This window comes from Neltuma alba, unplaced genomic scaffold (assembly GCF_004799145.2).
Source record: "Neltuma alba isolate B1F8T4 unplaced genomic scaffold, ASM479914v2 tig00006987_pilon, whole genome shotgun sequence".
Classification (NCBI taxonomy): Eukaryota; Viridiplantae; Streptophyta; class Magnoliopsida; order Fabales; family Fabaceae; genus Neltuma; species Neltuma alba.
The window spans coordinates 302,741-321,515 of NW_021634644.1; the positions used below are offsets into that span (position 1 = coordinate 302,741).

The following is an 18,775-nucleotide window of genomic DNA, read 5'->3' on the forward strand; positions in this document are numbered from 1 at the left end:
ATAATAATAGTAGTCTTGATTTCAAACCAGGTATGTGTAATCTGCCCACGACAATATACAAACATACAACCGCGAAACCGTGATCGAACAGCTAGGGATGAGATAATACGATTTTTTTTATTAATAAATAAAGAAGAGACCAAACAATCCAAGTAGCATCTAGCAATAACCACTTAGCATTGAGGATGAGCACAACGAGACAGAGATCATTAGCGGCAAATCCTTAATATAGTATTCATCGATAATTAACTAATTAATGTTGTGCATGGAGGGTTGAGAGGGCGAGGAGGGCAAGTTTCTGAAGGTTGAGCTTCACCACGGTGTCCACGAACATCTTCGTATCTTCTGCAGTATTGCCCGGCGGTATGTCGACGGTATATGACTCCACAACCATAGTGTAGACCTTACCGTCGTCCGTATGAAACTCGTTCGCCGACGTGACGGAGCGATAATCTTTGAGTCGGTGCTGGCCACCCACAACCCTAAAGCTGAGTATGTGGTTGTCATCGTCTAAGATCTCGAGCCTCTCGGTGCTGGTGGATGCTGGGAGACCGGAAACCACCGTGACCTCTCTGATGCTGCCGACGCCGCCGTCACCTTTCATGTTGCAGCTCTTGATGAAGTGCTTGTATTTCTGAGGATTCTCGAAGCTCCGAATGAAACCCCACACGATTCGAGCCGGAGCCTCGATTCGCTGAGTTATGATGGAAGTGCATGTGTTGGGAGGAGCTTCGAACTGGTGATATTTGTTGATGATGGGCTCAAGTACTGCAAATTCCGCTGCCGTTAGACCATGAAGCTGTGCTTCTGACGCCATTGGAATCGATCGGAAGAGCTAGGAGTAGTAAAGGCGGGCTCTCGCACGAGGATCTATATATATATATATATAACAGCTACATCAATGGATACGGTTAATCCCCGAACATGTAATAAAGAAGATTTTCCGTATTAAATATATATATTGACTATGTATATATATGCGTGTTCGTGTGTGTGATTAGATGTTTGAATATAATCAAATTTATAGAATAAGCATCAGATTCATATAACAAGTTAAGGTTTAATCTCCAGATCTTCGATATATATTGTCAATATTTGACAAAGATTTAAATGATGAGATTAAATTCATATCATATATATTTCTCTCATCGAGATAATAGAAAGATTATGATAAATCAAGACACAGAAAACGTATTACTACCTCCAGTTTTAATTATAAGAACTGATTGACTAATTTGAGGAGATTAAAAAAATAAGTTAAGTTTGTTATTTGTAATAAATAGGTGTTATCTTTTCTAAAATATCCTTACTAATCAAGTTTGTTGACTAAAACTATAATTATTAGAAGGACTATCTTTAAAAAATTATATAAATATAAGAAGCAAAGTGAATTGAAATCTTATATTTAGGATTAAAATAAAAGTCAAATAAGGTCTTATATTAAAGGCCTGAAATTGTATATCTTAAATGGATAGGATATAAATATTTTGTCTTTTTTAAATATTCCTAGACCTGAGATAGTATATCTTAAATGGATAGGATATAAATATTTTGTCTTTTTGAAATATCCGTACCTAGGCCATCTCCATACATTATTTGTAAACCATCCCTGTGATCTGACTATCCCCGGGAGAGGGGGAGGGGTCTAGGTTTTAATAGTCTAAAGTTCAAACCCTGCATGAGAACTCTGACCGAAGAGGCCCGGTCCGAATCAGAACCCTCTTCACCCGCTCGTTTATTTACTTTCTATCAGAGACATTTAATTATACGTGTTCACACGTCTCGTCGTTTAATTAAAAAACTACATATTTGGCTTGTGAACTAGGCGAATGGAAAGGGGTGGCCCCCAATAATCTAGCGATATGAGGGAACGTGTTGTTCGTAATTTTAAAATGCTCGGATTTGTATCTCTGGCGACTTGACAGAGGAAAGATTCGGTGATGTATTCCATTGTTATTTTTTCATATATATTACTGTCTTCTGTTCTTAATATAACAGTTAGTTAACTAATTTGAATAGATTAAAAAAACTAATTAAGTTAGTTATTTATAATAAATAAGTATTATTTTTCTTAAAATATCCTTATTAATCAAGTATATTAGCTATAACTATCATTATTACAAAGACTATTCTAGAATAAAATAGATAAATATAAAAGACAGATTATATTATGATCATATATTTAGAATGAAAATAAAAATCAAATGAACTCTTATATTAAAAATAGTATAATCAAATTAAATAGTAAAAAGTTGAAGAAAGGAGGGCCATGACAACTCAAATTTGGGAGAGCTTACTATATATTCACGCACGAAACACGACAACCTTTATTCTAGCTGCCTCTGGAGCATGTTGCTGACTACAGGTTCCAATACCCATTGAGCAATTATTTAGAAGGAAGCAAGCAAGGGGAACAAAACAAACTCTTTAATTTGTTCGCGTGATGCCAAGTCCCCTTTGTAGCCTCATGCACGTTGGCCTATTGGCTATGTTTTTGCCAAAAAGTCGTTCGACATGAAGCTATTTGAATAATATGTTGAAAAATGTGTTTCATTTACATACGAAGAAAACTTAAGAACCAAAAATTAGAAGTGACAAAGAATCAAAAAGAGGAGCAAGGCCACATGTGGGTACTGTACATGTACAACTACTTTGCATGTGTGGAAGCTTTATTTGGAATTTCCTTTCGTACGGTGTGTTGGGATTCTTCATGGCCTGTTAGCACATAGCATTATTATTCTCTATTCATATATTACTTTTGATTCTAATCATAAGATTTTGTTTATAGATTATAAATAAGTTCATGTGATTAAGACGAGAGGTACTAGTTAATTCCACCTCCGTTTAATTAACCATGATTCAATCATGAAACTCCACGAACCAATGACTCACCCACATAGAGTACTCCAATGAGTACTATATTAAATAAAATAAAGAGGACGGGCTCCTTAAAAGGGAAAGTGTCGTTGGTTGGACCGAGGCCTTTTGTCTTTGCCTTGGCCCTTGGTACGTCTTCGTCTTTTGTTCCAAGGCTCGCATTATTGGCGGTTTAAGGCTGAACGTTACCATTTTACCATTGGAGGAGCACCTGAAATGATCACATGACCCTTCGAGCTTGTAAACGCCTTGCTTTTCCTGGTTTCCTCACCAATATCTGTGCTCGCTTAAATATATATATATATACATATATTAATTCTGGTCTTCGTCGTCCTGGTTTTGAGAAGCATACCATAAACAAATGATGCGCATTAGCTCTATACAGATTTACTACGTTAAGTGACCAATTAAAGCCCTACAATCTTTGCGGATAAGGTCAAGAATACAACATTAAATAATTAGATAAAGTGCTTTCCAACTCCATCTGTGCATGCAAGAGAATCTACCTTTTTAATCGTGGAGGGCTAATGTAGCTTACATATAATACTACTTTAGGTTCTAAATATAAAAACCAGTTGACTAATTTGAGTAAATTAAAAAAATAAGTTAAGTTAGTTATTTGTAATAAATATTTGTTGTCTTTCCCAAAATATCTTTGCTAATCAAGTTTAATAGTTAGAACTACCATTATTAGAATGATTATCTTGAAAAAAATAGATAAATATGAGAGATAAAGTGAACTGAGATTTTATATTTAGAATTAAAATAAAAGTCAAACATAATCTTATATTAAGGATCAGAGGTAGTATATTCTAACCGGAACCAGTTTCAATACTCAACAAATATGAATATTATGATGCTCATGCTACGATGAAATCTAAATAATTCAAAATCAGTTTTAATGGTCTACATTTAAAATTTTTAACCAGTGATTTTTAAATAATTTTTTTTAAAAATACTTACAGTTAAGATATTATATTTATTTTGAATTATGTACCTGTTAAAAAAAATTTTGAAAAACGAAAATATTAAATATTAAATGCTCACCGAGCACTGTTCATAATAATTGTTACAACAGTTACATCTGAGTTTTACGTACGTCACTCGTTTTGAAAATTGTCCAATTTATTGGTTTGAACATCTGTTTACTGTGATGAACATTTAGATAGAAATTCACGTGAATTTAACTTCCTCGTCAGAATTCTTTCGGCCAAGGTGACAATTTGGTGGAACCGGCCCCATCTCTATTGGAAATCCTGTGGCTCTGGACAAATCAGTGTCAGCAGCAATCTTAAAATATAAAATATCCAGTTTTAATAAAACCATGTACATCATTATCTCCGAAAACTATCGGTTTTTAATATAAAAGTTAGGTAATTAATTTATAAATATTAAAAAAATTAATTAAGTTAGTTATTTATAATTACTGAGTGTTATTTTTCTAAAATATTCTTATTAATCATATGTATTAGAATGGAAATTGTTTAACATGTACAATTATCATAAAAACCATTTTGAGAAAAAAAAATGAAATGTAAGATAAAGTGAACTAAAATCTTATATTCAGGATCAAATTGAATTTTTAATTAAGTCTTATATTTATGATGGGAGGTAACATTTTTTTTTCCCCCTTTTATGTCGCAGCCAGCGACCTTTTTATAGCAGGCAGAAAAAGCGTACGTTGTTAGTCCTTGAACAACATCATCGGAACCTGCATTCTCGGCTGTTATATCTTCGTTCTTGAGGTTTTTCAGACCATCATCCCGCCCAAGAGGAACAGACACTAATTATGCGGTTATTCCGATCTGAGGGTCACACATAAAAATACATTATAAATTCAGACTCATCTATGTCATTATTAATTAATACATACATCTTCACCGTAAGTGTACTCGCAGGTTGCAAATCCTACATGCAAAGGCAAAATTCATTTTCCACTACATTTATATTAAGCTTTTATCATAAACTATACGTACATGTATTTTACTCTGATATAGCAACATTCTAATCCATATACTTTTAGGACATGGAGCTACTACTGTGACGCATCTTCAGTGCAGGGAAACCTGAAAGTGCAGGAGCATTTCATGTAGAAGTGTGGCCTTTACTTGTCTGTATCAAACATTTCTTCGACAGATTAACAATTGAGTCTGCAATGACTCTAGCACTGGATTTCATGTAACCACCTGAAACATGGGAGGTTATATGAAGACAAGGCAATCAACGCAATAAAAGTATTGGAAATAAGCTGAGAAAATACTTGAAGCAGCAAACCTGATGTGAGCATGACAATTGGAATGTTCTTTTCACAAGCAAATTGGAAGACTTTCTCATCTCTTTGCACAATCCCTTCAGGACTGATCTGTATGGACAAACCAACACAAGCACCCTACGGTAAATTGAAAGAAAACCAACCAAAAATATTCTCTTGCAACGGTTTATTTGTTTCACATGGAAACTACTCCTGATAGGAGAAAGTGAAGGTGATCGGCCACTTAAGTCAATATGAATAGAAGCTGTTTATTTATTGCAGTAAAGTAAGCCCATAAATGACTTTACCTTCAACCTGCCTAATGGGTCACCATCAAGGATGTCAGTCCCAGCATTATAAACAATCAGCTCAGGGTCAAACCTATTCCCCGCAACCTTGAATTACATCCAAAAGAAAAATATCAGCCGACAAATCTATCTGATGAATATCAGTTCCAATGTAGTATTTTGGTAAATCACTTATTGTCTGGAACTTAAAGTGGCACTGCCTCCTTCTTTTTAATGTACAGCTTAAGAAATACAATTGATATGTCAAGATTTCTCTTAACTTTCCTAATACGCTCTTACTTTATTTCAGTAATTGGTGCTACCTTATACGTTTAAAGTCGGCAAAGGTAAGAGTATAATTGGAAAAATATAATTAGTGTTACATGAAGGACATAAAAAATTGAACGGATGCGCCTATTATCAGTCGGGCAGTAAATTATTCAAACCAACAAAGATTAGAAGATAGCAATTTTTACGATGAAATACCTGAAGTGCTTCGTCCAATTTCCGCAGGTATTCTTCAGTAAGCGTCCCACTCTGAAAAAGGGATCAGACAACGAGTAATCAACATAAAAGCAGATCAGAGCAGTTAGGAATTAGGACCAACGCAATCAAGGCGTTCACTGAGATAATGAACAGGCACCTTCACTTCAACTTTCTGATCTATATAATTCCTCGCCTCATAGTCCTGAATAGGTGAAAAGGGGGGAAAAGAAAAGGATATAATAGATTGTCATAAGTTGCACTAGATACAGAAAAAGGATAAAAACCCTACCAGATTTGTTTCACAGCTCAAGTTAATAATAAATAAAGATTATATGTTGTTAATGCACTACATATGCTCCCCCTGTACCAGATTTGTGAAATAATAGCGAAGCATTACAGTAAGAAACTAAATGCTACATATACTGATAAATCCATTTCCAATATTGTATCAATAGCACTTTTCCATGCATATTTTGTTTAATTTTCCATGGCGGTTACTCCCTATTTTTGTAGGTCAGCAAGTTTTTGAACCCTGGTTTGAAAGAAAACGGAGACGTTTTTCAATCCACAGAAATCAATGGGATACTGATAGAGAAACTAGGACAATGATGAACAAAACCTAGGCAAAGGACAATGATGGGAAAAACGTATGGCATAACAATATCACCTTCAGGATGCTGATAGAATTTTAGTCAGTATCCTTGAATAGATGAGGGGAATGAATAGGAGAGAACAAGTGCTTAAACAAATAGAAACTGGTGGTTTTTGAAGAGACAATGCACAGCAGATTCGAGGAGTAGAGATGACTTACAAAAGGATATATTCCAGGGTTGTACATATCCAGGATATAGACACGGCCTGTCATTACAAACCATATGAGCGGAATCCTACAAATATTAATTCAAACACCAGGAGAAATTGTTTTGGCCATACTATCATTGGCGAAGTCCAATTCATGACCGTTTCCTTGATGTGCATCAAGATCAATGATCATGACCCTGTATATGTTGCAGACAAATACAGAGGCTGCTTATTTACACAGGTAAATGTTTACTTAGTAGCAGATCAGATGGTAACTTGTGACTGTATATCATAGATATAAAAGTACCTTGACATATTCAATCGAACATATGCAAAGTGGATGCATAAAGAAATATCTGCATATGCACAAAAGCCACCTCCTCTTTCAGCAGAACAGTGATGGAAACCTCCTCCTATATTAATGGCCCATCCTCTCTCCTTGGCAAGCTTTGCTGCCAATATAGTTCCTCCAACCTATCGTTTGAAAAGGAGTTGATACATAGGAATTAGAAATAGTAAGAGTAATTAAGGGTAAAAGGGTAGTTTGGGTAATTACTTTAATATCTCTATAAATAAGGACTTGAAGGGTGTGATGGGGGTCTAGTGAATGAATGATATTTTACTGTTTTACTCTATTATCTCCTTTTACGAGTATCAGTAGTATGATCCTGTTTTAGATCAGTCAAACAGACTTCAAAAACTGTTACTTCACCTGCTTTCGAAAAGGGAAAAGAACTTTCTTTTGCACAAGACAATTAGGAAGTAATGCCACAGGAGGGACCTGTATAGAAACCACCAAGTAAAAAGTCAATTGAAAGTATGCTGTTACAGAGAACAAGAAAAGCAGGCTTTCCATTTCATCGTACCAGTTTCTTTTACTCTACCGTGTCAAGATAGAATTTTATATTAGCTTAGACACTAACTTCGCAATAAGTTAGAAAAGGAGCCCCACAGTTAGGGAAAAGGGAGCATTGATAAGCACATCAGGAAAAAAGGAAAAAAAAAAAAAAGAAGCAAATATTTCAGGCCTGCCACCTGCAATCCAGAGGAACATACCTCAACTATCCTAGCAACATTTGAACTTTCCTTCAGGCTATTCAAGTATGATTCTGAATGTACCTATGAGGGAAAGGGAGGAAAGAAAAATAGATTCAGCAGCACTATGTAATGTGCTTAAATCACTTTACTTTAAGTAGGATTGTCATTTTTTTCTTTTGGTACTAAGAAATATCGTCATTTATCTTCATGAATTACGCCAACAGTAGACAAAAAGATAAGTCCATTATTTTCAATGAACAAAATTCAAAATATTGACCTCCAAAGAAACATGAAAATTTTTTCCTCTTGAGGGTGGAATGGTTCCTAGAATTCTTGTCCATCATATTTAAAACACAGGTATATAATATAACTTAATACCAATAAATTCATGTGCAGCAGTAATTTCGAAACATAACTATTGACTAGTGATTACCACTAGAAGATCATCCTCGGAAGCTTCAAGGGGCTCAACAATACATCTTTTATCCAAAATACCAAAAGAGATGAGGAATTGACAAATGTTTCCCCATTTTGATGAATCAAACGGGTGCCTCCATCAACAAATGAGTAGTTCAAGAACATCAAAGTCACCAAGTCAGGATTCAGCCAAGGTGCTCGGATCAAAGTTAGAGCAAAGAAAACAAAGCAAACAATATAGTTGAATCATCTTCTAGGCCAATTTAAGTGCCAAAAAAAAATAAAAAAGCTTTCATACAATAATATACCAAACTGAAGATTTCAACTTGTGATATGAAAGAGGAGTTGATGGGCCCAACAACTTCTCGAAATTTTCTTAAGCATAGCAGAATCTGAGACTCCCACAACTTTGCCTTTGAAATTGTGATCCATAACGACCTACTAAAATATGATACCCCCAAAAAAATAAATGACGTCGAGATGTTATGCTGATACCTTAACCAGCATAAGGTTTTGGTCTACGTCTTATCTCGCCCCCACCCAAGAACAAAAGTGAAAAGGTACGAAGTGAGCTTAATAAGGACATAAAGAATTACCATCACCCGAGAACTTTCTAACATGACAAGAGAAGTTTGGATTAAGTAATCAAGTGCACGATTTCTTACAATTTCTCAATGCCGAGAAACGCTATATCGTACGAGTTCGAGTAGAGAAGTGGAACCTGATTTATCAAATTTCTGAGTCCAAAACGCCACATAATTCAAAGAGCAAACAAAGATTCAAACACAAGTAGTTCACCTTGGACAGAGGCACATCGAAGTAGAGCTTACTCGAAAGGATACGGCTCCGAAGAGCTTCAGCATCGTTCAATGAAGAAGAAGACATCGATGGTTCAAAAGAAATTCTAGAATTGCGGTGAAAATAGTCGTAGAGAGCGGGAAGGTTTCGAGGATGGCAGCGGAAGACGATAATGAATAGAGACGGTCAGACGGTGGATTCTGTTAAGAAGCAGCAAACGGTAAACTGTAATTTCCCTTCTTTTGTTTTGCCAACGGTAAATTGTAATTTACTCGACAGCAATCAGTAAATGGCGTTCAAAGAAATAGAAAATGGATACAACCCGCCCATGCCCCAGTTTTTTTTTTTCCCCAAAAAAAGTTATGTTTTTATTTGATTGTTTAGTTAATTTAATTTTTCAATTTAACTGCTGTTTACTTACTTGTTTATTTATTTCAAATCTCTATATTTCTATGTTATTTTATTTTCATTTCAAATATTTATATAGAAAATTGTATTTTTTTTTAAACGGTTTAAAAGCTCGCAGGTGTCCTGAGGTTGTTAGCTTAATTTCTACCCAAACACCACTCAAATAAAAATGTGTATTTGGCCAATTCACAGTTATCTTCTAATTCAGTCCTTTTTTTTTTTAACCAAAGTATAGGTATCCTCAAGCAATCCTATTCGAGACAGTGTCAGGTACTAAATATGGACATTTTTTTCAACGAGAATTCGAATTTTGATTCGCTATCTTCTAATTTAATCCTATTGTTAATACTTTACTTTTTATAAAAAATAATTTTATTTTTAGTAATTCGATATATTTAACAATCCTTTCAATTTTAGGTACTTTAAATTTTACTATTTTTAATATTTTAATTTAGCAAAAAATTATAAATGTCCAATTAAGATTTTTACTCTTATTTCAAAAATAGTTAAAGAGTTTATAAGCTTCTAGAAAGAATAAAAAAATAAAAACAAAAACAAAAGAAAACAGTTCATGGGCTAATATTAATCCTATCCTATTTTATATGTTTATTATTTTTTTAAATTAATTTTATTAATATTTTTTTAATCATAATCAAGTACAATGGAGAAAATTAGAAAAAAATATTTAAAATGTATTAAAAAATATATTACTCCTTAGTACTTAATATAAGACCTATTTAACTAATTTGATTAAATTAAAAAATTAGGTATAGTTAATTATAACAAATATGACATGTTTTTCTTAAAATAACATAATCATCATTCTTAATATCCTTCCTCCTTCTCCTACTTGATTATGGTTGAGGGAGTGTCCACAAAAAGAATTTAGAAAAAATTGATAAATATAAAAAATAGGTCTTATATTTAGAATAAATATCAACCAAATAATTAGGTCTTATGTTAAAAATTAGAAGAATATATTAACTATTTAACCAATATTTTTAATGTATTCAAATTAATTAATTAAGTTTTATATCAACTACAGGTAGTCATTAATAACTAAATATCCACGTATGCAATATTCCTCGTATCAGAGAATACGCAACCTGGAATCAGTTCCGTTTCGTCCAGCGGCCGCAGCTCCGTTTCCTTCTGTCTTCTCTCTGCCGCATCTGACACCAGGAAGGAGAATACGAAGAGACAATTGAATGGCAGACAAGCCGAGCCGCGCCCTAGTGCTATTTGGAGACGGGTTGGCCCGTTTTATTGATTCGTCGCACGTTCATCTTCATTCTCTCGCATCCGCAGGTTTCTGTGGCTTTTTGAGCCTTCCCAACTCTCCTCCCTCAGGTGATCCCTCTCTTCTTTTCCCAATTCTAGTTATTGATCACACGGGAAGAATTAACTGAGGCGTTTTTGAATGCGATAAAGAAATACATGGAACACGGAAGCACTTCATCTTTCTGCTTGAAATCCCATCTTGCAACAAGCTGTGGCTTGTATTTACAATTTTGCGCTTTCTTCTCAATTTTGTTTACTTCTTGACTGTCAAAGCAGATCACATCCGAAAATGCGTGAAAATGTTTTAATTTTAAGTTTTTTTTTTGCCTTCTCGCTAGGTATCGTAGACAGTAACCATACTTTCCTCGTTCACTCTTCCGAATCTTAGTGTAATAGTGTCGAGGTGCCGGCAAATGATGAGCCTTTTCTCTTATGATGATGGTTCGACCTTGGGCTCATATAGCATTTAATCTGTTCTCAAGTCCAACCAACTATCATTTCGGGGTTCATTGTCTGGAGTAACCACATTTGGGCTAAAAGAAATTTTAGGAGCCTTATGACAACATCTGCCAGTATTAATCTTCAAGATGTTTGTAGAATATAGCAGATTCCATATGTCTATCTCAAGCATCACCAACTAATGATTGTCAGATGTATAAATAAAATTCTGATCTTTTTCGTCACATTTTCAACTTTTGGGATCAATTTGTTTTCAAGAATGGTGATGGTGTATAGAGTTACCTATGTAGTAAGTGCATGAAACATTTCTTGAACTATCTGGTGGCTATTTGTTTGAGTTCACTGTTCAATAACTTCTGCTTGCAAACGTAAGGCGGAACGAGGATGGTCCTGATAGTTGTTTCCTGCTGCTTTTCGCTTGGATGAGTATAATGTCATTATTCAGATGAAATGATCGGTGAAAGCTAAAATTCTGCGTGTCACATTAATTCTTTTTGCGATAATATCATGGCACATGAATGAGGAAATAGAAATTTGTCGCCAAAGTTTGTTTATTTGGAAGAAAAGAAATAATGATTTGGAAAGACCGTTATTGTATTGGGGGTACATGTCAGTGGTGGGCAATCCAAGTTTCATGGCTGATTGATTCATGTAACAATATTTCTACCATTGTGCTCATCTTATTCTTGCCATCTGTTGCCTCTGTAACATTGAGATTCACTTGAATTTAGTTTTCAGAAAGCGAGGATGAGAGGATTGTTAGGGAGTTTGCTGTGCTGATGGATGCATATGAGACGTATTTAGATATGGTGAGGTCCATTTGTGCTTCACTGTCTTTCTTAGAGAATCTAGCTTCATGATGACATTTTACTGATAAATTTAAATTCATTCCTAGAGTGAGCAAAACACTGATGGGGATAGTCAAAGGAATTTAGTGAAGCAGTCCATACCTGATAGGTGCTTCTCTTCATCTGTTTCTTCTGGTTGTCATCATGATGATGCATAGCAAATTATCTTAACCAAAGAACTTCCTTTGACATCAGGTTCATGGGAATGAAAGCTGCCGTGCTGACTAACAATTCAAGTTTGAAATCTTTTAGTGCCACACTTGGCTTCCATGTACTCCAATTAGATGAGTTACTAAGAGCTCATAATGCTGATTTGCAAGTTAATGTAGAAGCCCGTGAGCTACTCAAGTTGCTGGGCTTTCAAGAAGGAAAGGTGGTAGACAATAATCAGTTTGATGTTGTTTTCTTTCATATTGGAGCTGGCGAGAAGGTGAAAAGTAATGAATCAAAAGTGATTGCGGCTGATGTGGAGTATGCCGATGCCTTAGTTGCTGGGATTATGTGCCAAGCGCAACCTGGATCTGACATCAGCTCCCGTCTTCACTTGTCCGTTGTCATGAGCTTTGGGAATGTGTTGGAGGATGACCATTCCAAATTTTCAGTTTCAAAAAGTTTTAATGAGAAGAACTCATATCTTTCAACACTCTTTCCTTCTCAGAGTTACGCCATGAAAGGAGAAACCCCCCGGAAGGATGTTAGGTAAACAAATAAAGTAATTAAGCCCTTGGTAAATTACCTTGCGTTTTCTTGTGACAAACTTGCTTGTTCACATCATTTTCATCATGCAGGCATCATTCTCCCATGTTGATCGCTCAATGGCAGCATGGTGTGACTCGCAAGGATAATGCAGGTAGATTTTCATTCGAGGACTTTAAAGAGGTATATTTTTGAGATACTATATTCTTTTATTAAGTTAAAATATTTAGAAAGCTCATTTCTAATTAGTGATAATGTATTTGATCTGCCTTTGGTGCATGATTTACTTCAAGCCCATGCTCTACCTCTTGCTTCTTCCATGTTTCAATCATTTGTAGTTAACCTGATTAATTTACTGACTTTTTCTTTCTTTCTTTTTTTTTTAAAAAAATCTATATGCAGCGTGGTGGCAATCTCACCATACCAGCAGATAGGTTCTTGCATGAGGTAGCCTTTAAGCTTTGGAAAGCTCCTAAGTATGGAGCATGAGCATGATTTTCATTTGCATTTTGTTCATGTTGCTGAGCTCAGTCTGCAAAGCTTCCCATTGAATATGTCCCACACATTTGACTTATTTAGTCCATACTCTACTTTTATTAACCATGTAATAAAGTTTATCATGTTTAAGTGATACATTTTCCCTCTAAAAACAGTAAGAATCTGATAGAGGTTGAAATTTTGATATGTAATATTCTAAAAGATTAAGATTAAGATGTAGCATGTCGTCCGATGTTAAGCCCGGAGAAGACGAGGGTGAGAAATCAAACAAGCTAGTTTTGTGGCCATGTGCGTTGCAGGGTCATCAACTATTCTTTGTTATCTGACTACTTCCAAATTTAAGTGTTTTGAAATCTTATCGAAAAAATATAGGTGTTTAGAAATCTCATGGCTTGTTTAAACAAAAAGGGGAGGAAAAATAATTTGGCAAAATAGAACAATTTTTCTGTAGTCATGCCAGAAAATTTTTGAAGATGCAATATTTTCTTTTTAACAACAAAAAATTAGGCAAGCAGAACTTGCTTTCTTTTTTAATATATACAAATAGGCAAGCAGAACTTGAAAGCAATCAAAAGATTAAGACTGAGCTTGGAAACAATCGAATTTATTGAATAATTGTGGGACGCCCCTCGCTCGAAGGGCTTGGCCCAAAAAGAAAAGGTTACAAGAATGATGAATGTCGGGGCCGCCCGTGCTACATTTATCTTAAAATTATTAAATAATTTATATTTTACTCCCATTTTACGAGTTTGCCATCAGAAAAACGCAGGCCCTCCCAGATCCACCCTCATCCGCGGCGGCAGCAAAGGACCCCAGGCACGCGGCATCTTGGAGCGCGCGCGCACCTCCCTTCGATCTTCCTCTTCTTCGACGCCGTCGCCTCCACCTTCTCTCTTCTTTTCTCCTCCAAGCTCGCCTCCACCTTCTGGCACCTCGGCTTCCAGATCTACTGGTTCGCGCGTTTCTTCCTCATTCTCCATCACCTTTCTCTTTTTATCCATCATCGTCATCACTTCTTCAGACTTCATCTTCGCTTACCTCCGATGTTTTGTTTTTTCTGCTTCAGATTGTTTATTGTTTCGGCTGGTGGTCACCTTTGATCTGGAAGCTGTATTTTTGGAAATAAACCATGATTTTCGTCCGCTTTGTTCTCACGCATGTCTGAGTCACCCACTTTGCCATCCCAGTCTTGTTAGAAAATGGATTAGTTTTCTAAAGTTAAAACATTAAAGGTTGAAATTATTCAAATAAACACCATAACAAGTATATGCATGCATGCATGCATGCAAATAATTCTTTCATGTGTACTTTAAAAGTTTATAATTCTGGGAGAGAATAGAATCTGAGCATGCAAGTGGTACTCCAAAGGTGTCAAGTTTAAATGGTATTGGGTCTATTTTTGATATTTCCGACGTTGGCTTATGCTCTCCGATGTTGTTTCTTTCGCTCTCCAAGTAAAATCAGGCTGCCGGTCGTTGGTCTCGTCATTTGAGGGAGGGGGCAAAAAAGATTGCCTTTCAAAATGGTTTGAGTTCGGGTCACTGGCCAGGATGGGCCGGGCTGAAAAATGCAGCTTTTGTCGCTCTCAGGATGGGCTAGAGGCAGGGGCTCCGGACGGCCTGTCCCTGCCCGTGCACCCTAATCAAGGCCCAGATGGCATCGAGATGCAACGTTAAATAAAGATGTACAGTGTTGGTCATATCATCTTTAGCATGCAAATTTGCTCATTTAAAAAATACAGATATATGGACAGATGGAATAACAGTATACTCTTGAAGTTTCAATTTATTGTTATTGAAACAAAATAAACACTTCCAAGATATTCACCAAAAAGCTGTGTTGTCTCTTCTGATTATAATCCGCGGCTACGTGACATGGTTTCAGCAACCCTTCAATTCAACAGATCACATATGCTATCGATCACTATGCCACTTGCAAGCTGACCCTTCAATTCAACAGCGCTTCTAGCACTCCAATAGATTTTTGACAAGGTAAGAACCCAACACAAACCACCCCATCAAAAGGAGAGAGAATGAGAATAACCCAAGCAAGAATGGCCACCCAACAACGAGGATACCCATGGAAACAACCAGAACAAATGGCAGGAAAGCCCTCACAATTGACCAGAGGTCGACCCAGTGCCCCTTGAATAAAATCAGAGCTGCTACATTGACCATGTTCCAATTCATGGATCCACCGTAACACAGCCGATTGAGACAGTTGGCAACAAATGAATGGCAGCTACATGTGAAAAGGTTGTAGGTTTTATTCTCAAAATACCGCACACTTGATCGCAAGGCATCATCCCATGTTATTGCAGTCCCATTCTCCGAATGTCTGTATGCATTCTTGCATGTATGTGAAGCCATGTTTGGCGGGAAGCAACACTGCAACATCTCAGTTTCCAGATCAAGGTTGTCAATTAAGAGTTGGAACTTTCAAACAGTTTCATGACATTTTAATGGGGAGAGGGAGGGGGGAGGCTTGAAAACTGGAGTCGGTGGAATATTTTCACCTAGTTTGGTGACTCCAACCGGATAAATTTTCTTCGAAAAACGAGGTGGAATCACCACAGTAGGGAAAGGCCTAAATAGGGTGCAGAATTCTTCATTTCAAGCTTTAAATCCCACAGTAAAATCCTCTACTCTCAGATTTATAGAAGACATGTCCCGCAGGTTCTCACTTTCTAGGAGGCCTCTAGGCTCTACCTCCAAATGCAGCCGTTCCCAACTAGGACGTTGTTATTATTGCCAAAATTAGTTCTGTAGGTTATTTTTCTTAGAAAATCACGTGAGAAAGTCTAAGGAACATTACCTGATTACGATCAAGTTGCAGATATCTCGCTACTGCACCAAATGCAAAATCGTCAACATTCACAAAATTAGATCCTGAAAAATCTAAAACAACTCCATCCTCCCTGCAAATTCCAACATGACCAATGAAGGGTGCCAACCACGAGACAACAGGTAGTGGAGTCCAAACTATACAACAAGGAAACTTTCCCCTATTTGGATCAATGGGCTCTAGTGGCCACGGCTCATGCTCGATTCTTTGTAAAGAACTTGAGTATTCAATGTCATAACTTGCATTTAACTCCATTATACAAGTAGACAGCACAGCATACAGCCTTTCTACAATTTATGTACGGACGCATCACTTAATCAAATGATGCTAAGCTCCAGGCATTCCAAAACCTATTCCCAATACAGGATATAAGTTAGTATCTATTCAGCAATAATGAAATTTACAACACAACTTGGTTACAGAAAAAAATTTAGCACGCGAGGATGAAGCACGAAAGAAAATAAGGTCTGTGGCAAGATAAAGTACAAGAGCACGAATGACTAACTGGTAACTAAGTCCTCAAATCTCTGGGCATGACCTTCATGCGCAGTTGATTGATCATCAAGCGTAAATATTGGATGGACTAGAGAAAGCTTTCGGATCATATCAGAAGAAGAAATATCAGCATCAGCACATATTGTAATAATTTCATTACTTAGATTAGGCAATTTTTTACTGCAGTTTTTTTACATCTACATTATTTTCATCCAGTGACACAGGCTAGGCGTTCTTTGCCTGAGTTGCCCAGTGTTTTCCGTTCCCACTTCTGGTCTAGCAATTCCGAATAAATTTTGTTTGAAATTCCAATGATTTAATAAAAAATAAAATGAGTATCCATGAACAAAACAGGCTTTTTAACCTTGGCTGCATCTATAATTAATCCTGCACATAGCAAAGATGAAATAAGTTATCATAATCAATTTATCCGATTAAGCTAAAATGATCAAGTTGGCATCAATCCGCAACTTTGGCGATCCTTATTGAATTCAAAACTGACATTTATACTTCCCACAGTTGACTCACGTTCTTTGAAGACACTCGCATTTGGACTTCAACCAGGGCGATAGATGAGAAGAACGCTAGAGATTTTGGGATTTTTTTTTTTTTGGGGGGGTCCATTGATAAACTTGGAAGATTAAGATTCATTAGACACGAGCTCATATTTCTGTAGCTAGCTAGCGCATATTAACATCAAAGTTAATATGGAGAGCGAGACAGAGAGAGCAAGAAAACTTCAATAGCATCATCAAGGATCTTAGCAAGTCGACTTTGTTTAAAGGATACGTGTTCCAAATATAGAAGAAATTAACTCAAGTCTCCCAAAAAATGCTGAATGGATAAGCAACTCAAGGTTAGACAGAGTATTCCGTCACCAGAGATCGGGGCGGGCAAACGAATACTCAAATGTCCGAAGTTAAGCCATAGTAAACCAGGAAACAGCCCACATAGGAATATACTCAACTTTGAATAAGGAGAAGCAAAATTAAAGGAAAGCATTAATTCATCCGATCGTCATTATTCCGTACCTGAAGAAAAAAGAAGGTGATGACGAAAGAATATATGAAGCAAGCAAAAAGGCCTCAGAAATATGGAAGCACTCTGGAGAAGCCGTATATGTTGAGATTGTAGGAGACGAACTGGGAGCAGGAGCGATGTCCTCGGAGGGAAAAAGGAGGAGCTGTAAGATTTATTCTGAGGGGAAATCACTTTAAAAGGGGAGGAGGAGGATAAAAAGGATTGAAGTCACAATCCGTCCTTTTTCAAGAACATATAATTAAATCAAGTTCCATGATTTATATATTCCACGGGGGAATTATCCGTTTTCTGAAAAAAGAAGGAAAAGAAAGGAAGCGGAAAGATGCATGAACCCAGGGATATTTCCGAGGCAGGGTCAGTGTGGGCCCCCACCCCACTTGCATCATGTTGAAATATTAATAATTACTACTTTACTGTAATTAATTAATTGGGAAAGAAATATTCATAATAAGGAAAGGGCGGGGGGTCACAGTGAAAAGGGCAATAATTTGGGGAGCCTTTGGGCAAAAAGTCACGGGCGTCATGTGAAGGACACGCCCGGGGTTAGGAGTAGTGGTGGCCAACTCTGAATTACACGGGTGGACTGCGTTGGGACGTGCACCGACCACGCACCCAATGCTTGCTAGTCGTCGTTTTTTTCTCACTATTTTACAATTACGTTGTTGCTTGCTTCTAGCGAATCAAGATTTCCGTGAACCTGATTTTGATGAATCTTGAGATTTAAAACTATCCATTTACTCTTTTTTTTTTAAAGCTTTTTTGGCCAACGATACTTTTTTCAGCTATCACAATCCACTGCAATTTAATTTCTTGAATGTTAGTAGAATTCTACTTATTAATTGGTTGCGGATATTATTTTGAAAAATCTTCACTCTTTTCCCTTCTATCTTTTTTCTGGTTTTAAAAAAAAATCTTAGCACTTATTTTTAATAGATTGATACCCAAAGCTTCATACTATAATATTAACGAGTTAGATAATCGCTTAAAAATTAAGTGATGATATGTTTGGGAAAAAGAACAGAAAAAGAGAGAAATCTAGACCTACAAGAATTTCAGTGTTCGGGGTGGGCAACCCGAACGCAAACAACTTGGAGATATAAAAACTCACTCATAATTCTCTCAGAAAAAAAAATATATCTACATCCACATTGCTCCTGGTAAAAATGACAAATAAACATCTCAGAAAAAATTAATACTCCTCCGGATCTAAATATAAGACCTTTTTTATAATGCAACTTACACTACAAGGG

General features: G+C 36.3%; 4 protein-coding genes across 8 annotated transcripts; 1 reads left to right on the top strand and 3 right to left on the bottom strand.

Annotated features, from left to right (window-relative positions):
- Positions 1-48: 48 nt before the first annotated feature.
- Positions 49-823, bottom strand: LOC114751614 (abscisic acid receptor PYL2-like). Its single transcript, XM_028940279.1, has one exon. The coding sequence runs from the start codon at positions 815-817 to the stop codon at positions 254-256; it is 564 nt and encodes a 187-aa protein (XP_028796112.1). The 5' UTR covers positions 818-823; the 3' UTR covers positions 49-253.
- A 3,879-nt stretch (positions 824-4,702) lies between these two features.
- On the bottom strand, positions 4,703-9,121 carry LOC114751610 (histone deacetylase 2). Of its 2 annotated transcripts, XM_028940270.1 has the most exons (13): positions 8,956-9,121; positions 8,823-8,878; positions 8,174-8,291; positions 7,759-7,821; positions 7,415-7,483; positions 7,010-7,176; positions 6,835-6,899; positions 6,713-6,759; positions 6,059-6,103; positions 5,902-5,952; positions 5,437-5,523; positions 5,152-5,239; positions 4,703-5,063 (listed from the first exon to the last, which is right to left on the bottom strand). In XM_028940270.1, the coding sequence occupies exons 1-13, from the start codon at positions 9,040-9,042 to the stop codon at positions 4,963-4,965; spliced, it is 1,044 nt and encodes a 347-aa protein (XP_028796103.1). In that variant the 5' UTR covers positions 9,043-9,121; the 3' UTR covers positions 4,703-4,962. The 2 variants fall into 2 exon arrangements, with proteins under 2 accessions (XP_028796103.1, XP_028796104.1); XM_028940271.1 differs by lacking the exons at positions 8,174-8,291; positions 8,823-8,878 and having other exon boundaries at positions 8,956-9,120.
- A 1,354-nt stretch (positions 9,122-10,475) lies between these two features.
- Positions 10,476-13,432, top strand: LOC114751611 (uncharacterized). 2 transcript variants are annotated; one of them, XM_028940272.1, is made up of 6 exons: positions 10,476-10,713; positions 11,842-11,912; positions 11,999-12,060; positions 12,147-12,650; positions 12,740-12,830; positions 13,050-13,432. In XM_028940272.1, exons 1-6 carry the CDS (start codon positions 10,572-10,574, stop codon positions 13,134-13,136), a joined length of 957 nt encoding a protein of 318 aa, XP_028796105.1. In that variant the 5' UTR covers positions 10,476-10,571; the 3' UTR covers positions 13,137-13,432. The 2 variants fall into 2 exon arrangements, with proteins under 2 accessions (XP_028796105.1, XP_028796106.1); XM_028940273.1 differs by having other exon boundaries at positions 10,621-10,713; positions 11,835-11,912.
- A 1,405-nt stretch (positions 13,433-14,837) lies between these two features.
- Positions 14,838-17,715, bottom strand: LOC114751613 (protein REVERSION-TO-ETHYLENE SENSITIVITY1). 3 transcript variants are annotated; one of them, XM_028940276.1, is made up of 3 exons: positions 17,516-17,715; positions 15,960-16,339; positions 14,838-15,532 (listed from the first exon to the last, which is right to left on the bottom strand). In XM_028940276.1, exons 2-3 carry the CDS (start codon positions 16,242-16,244, stop codon positions 15,110-15,112), a joined length of 708 nt encoding a protein of 235 aa, XP_028796109.1. In that variant the 5' UTR covers positions 16,245-16,339; positions 17,516-17,715; the 3' UTR covers positions 14,838-15,109. The 3 variants fall into 3 exon arrangements, with proteins under 3 accessions (XP_028796109.1, XP_028796111.1, XP_028796110.1); XM_028940278.1 differs by lacking the exon at positions 17,516-17,715 and adding an exon at positions 16,645-17,508; XM_028940277.1 differs by lacking the exon at positions 17,516-17,715 and adding an exon at positions 16,495-17,508.
- Positions 17,716-18,775: the final 1,060 nt, after the last annotated feature.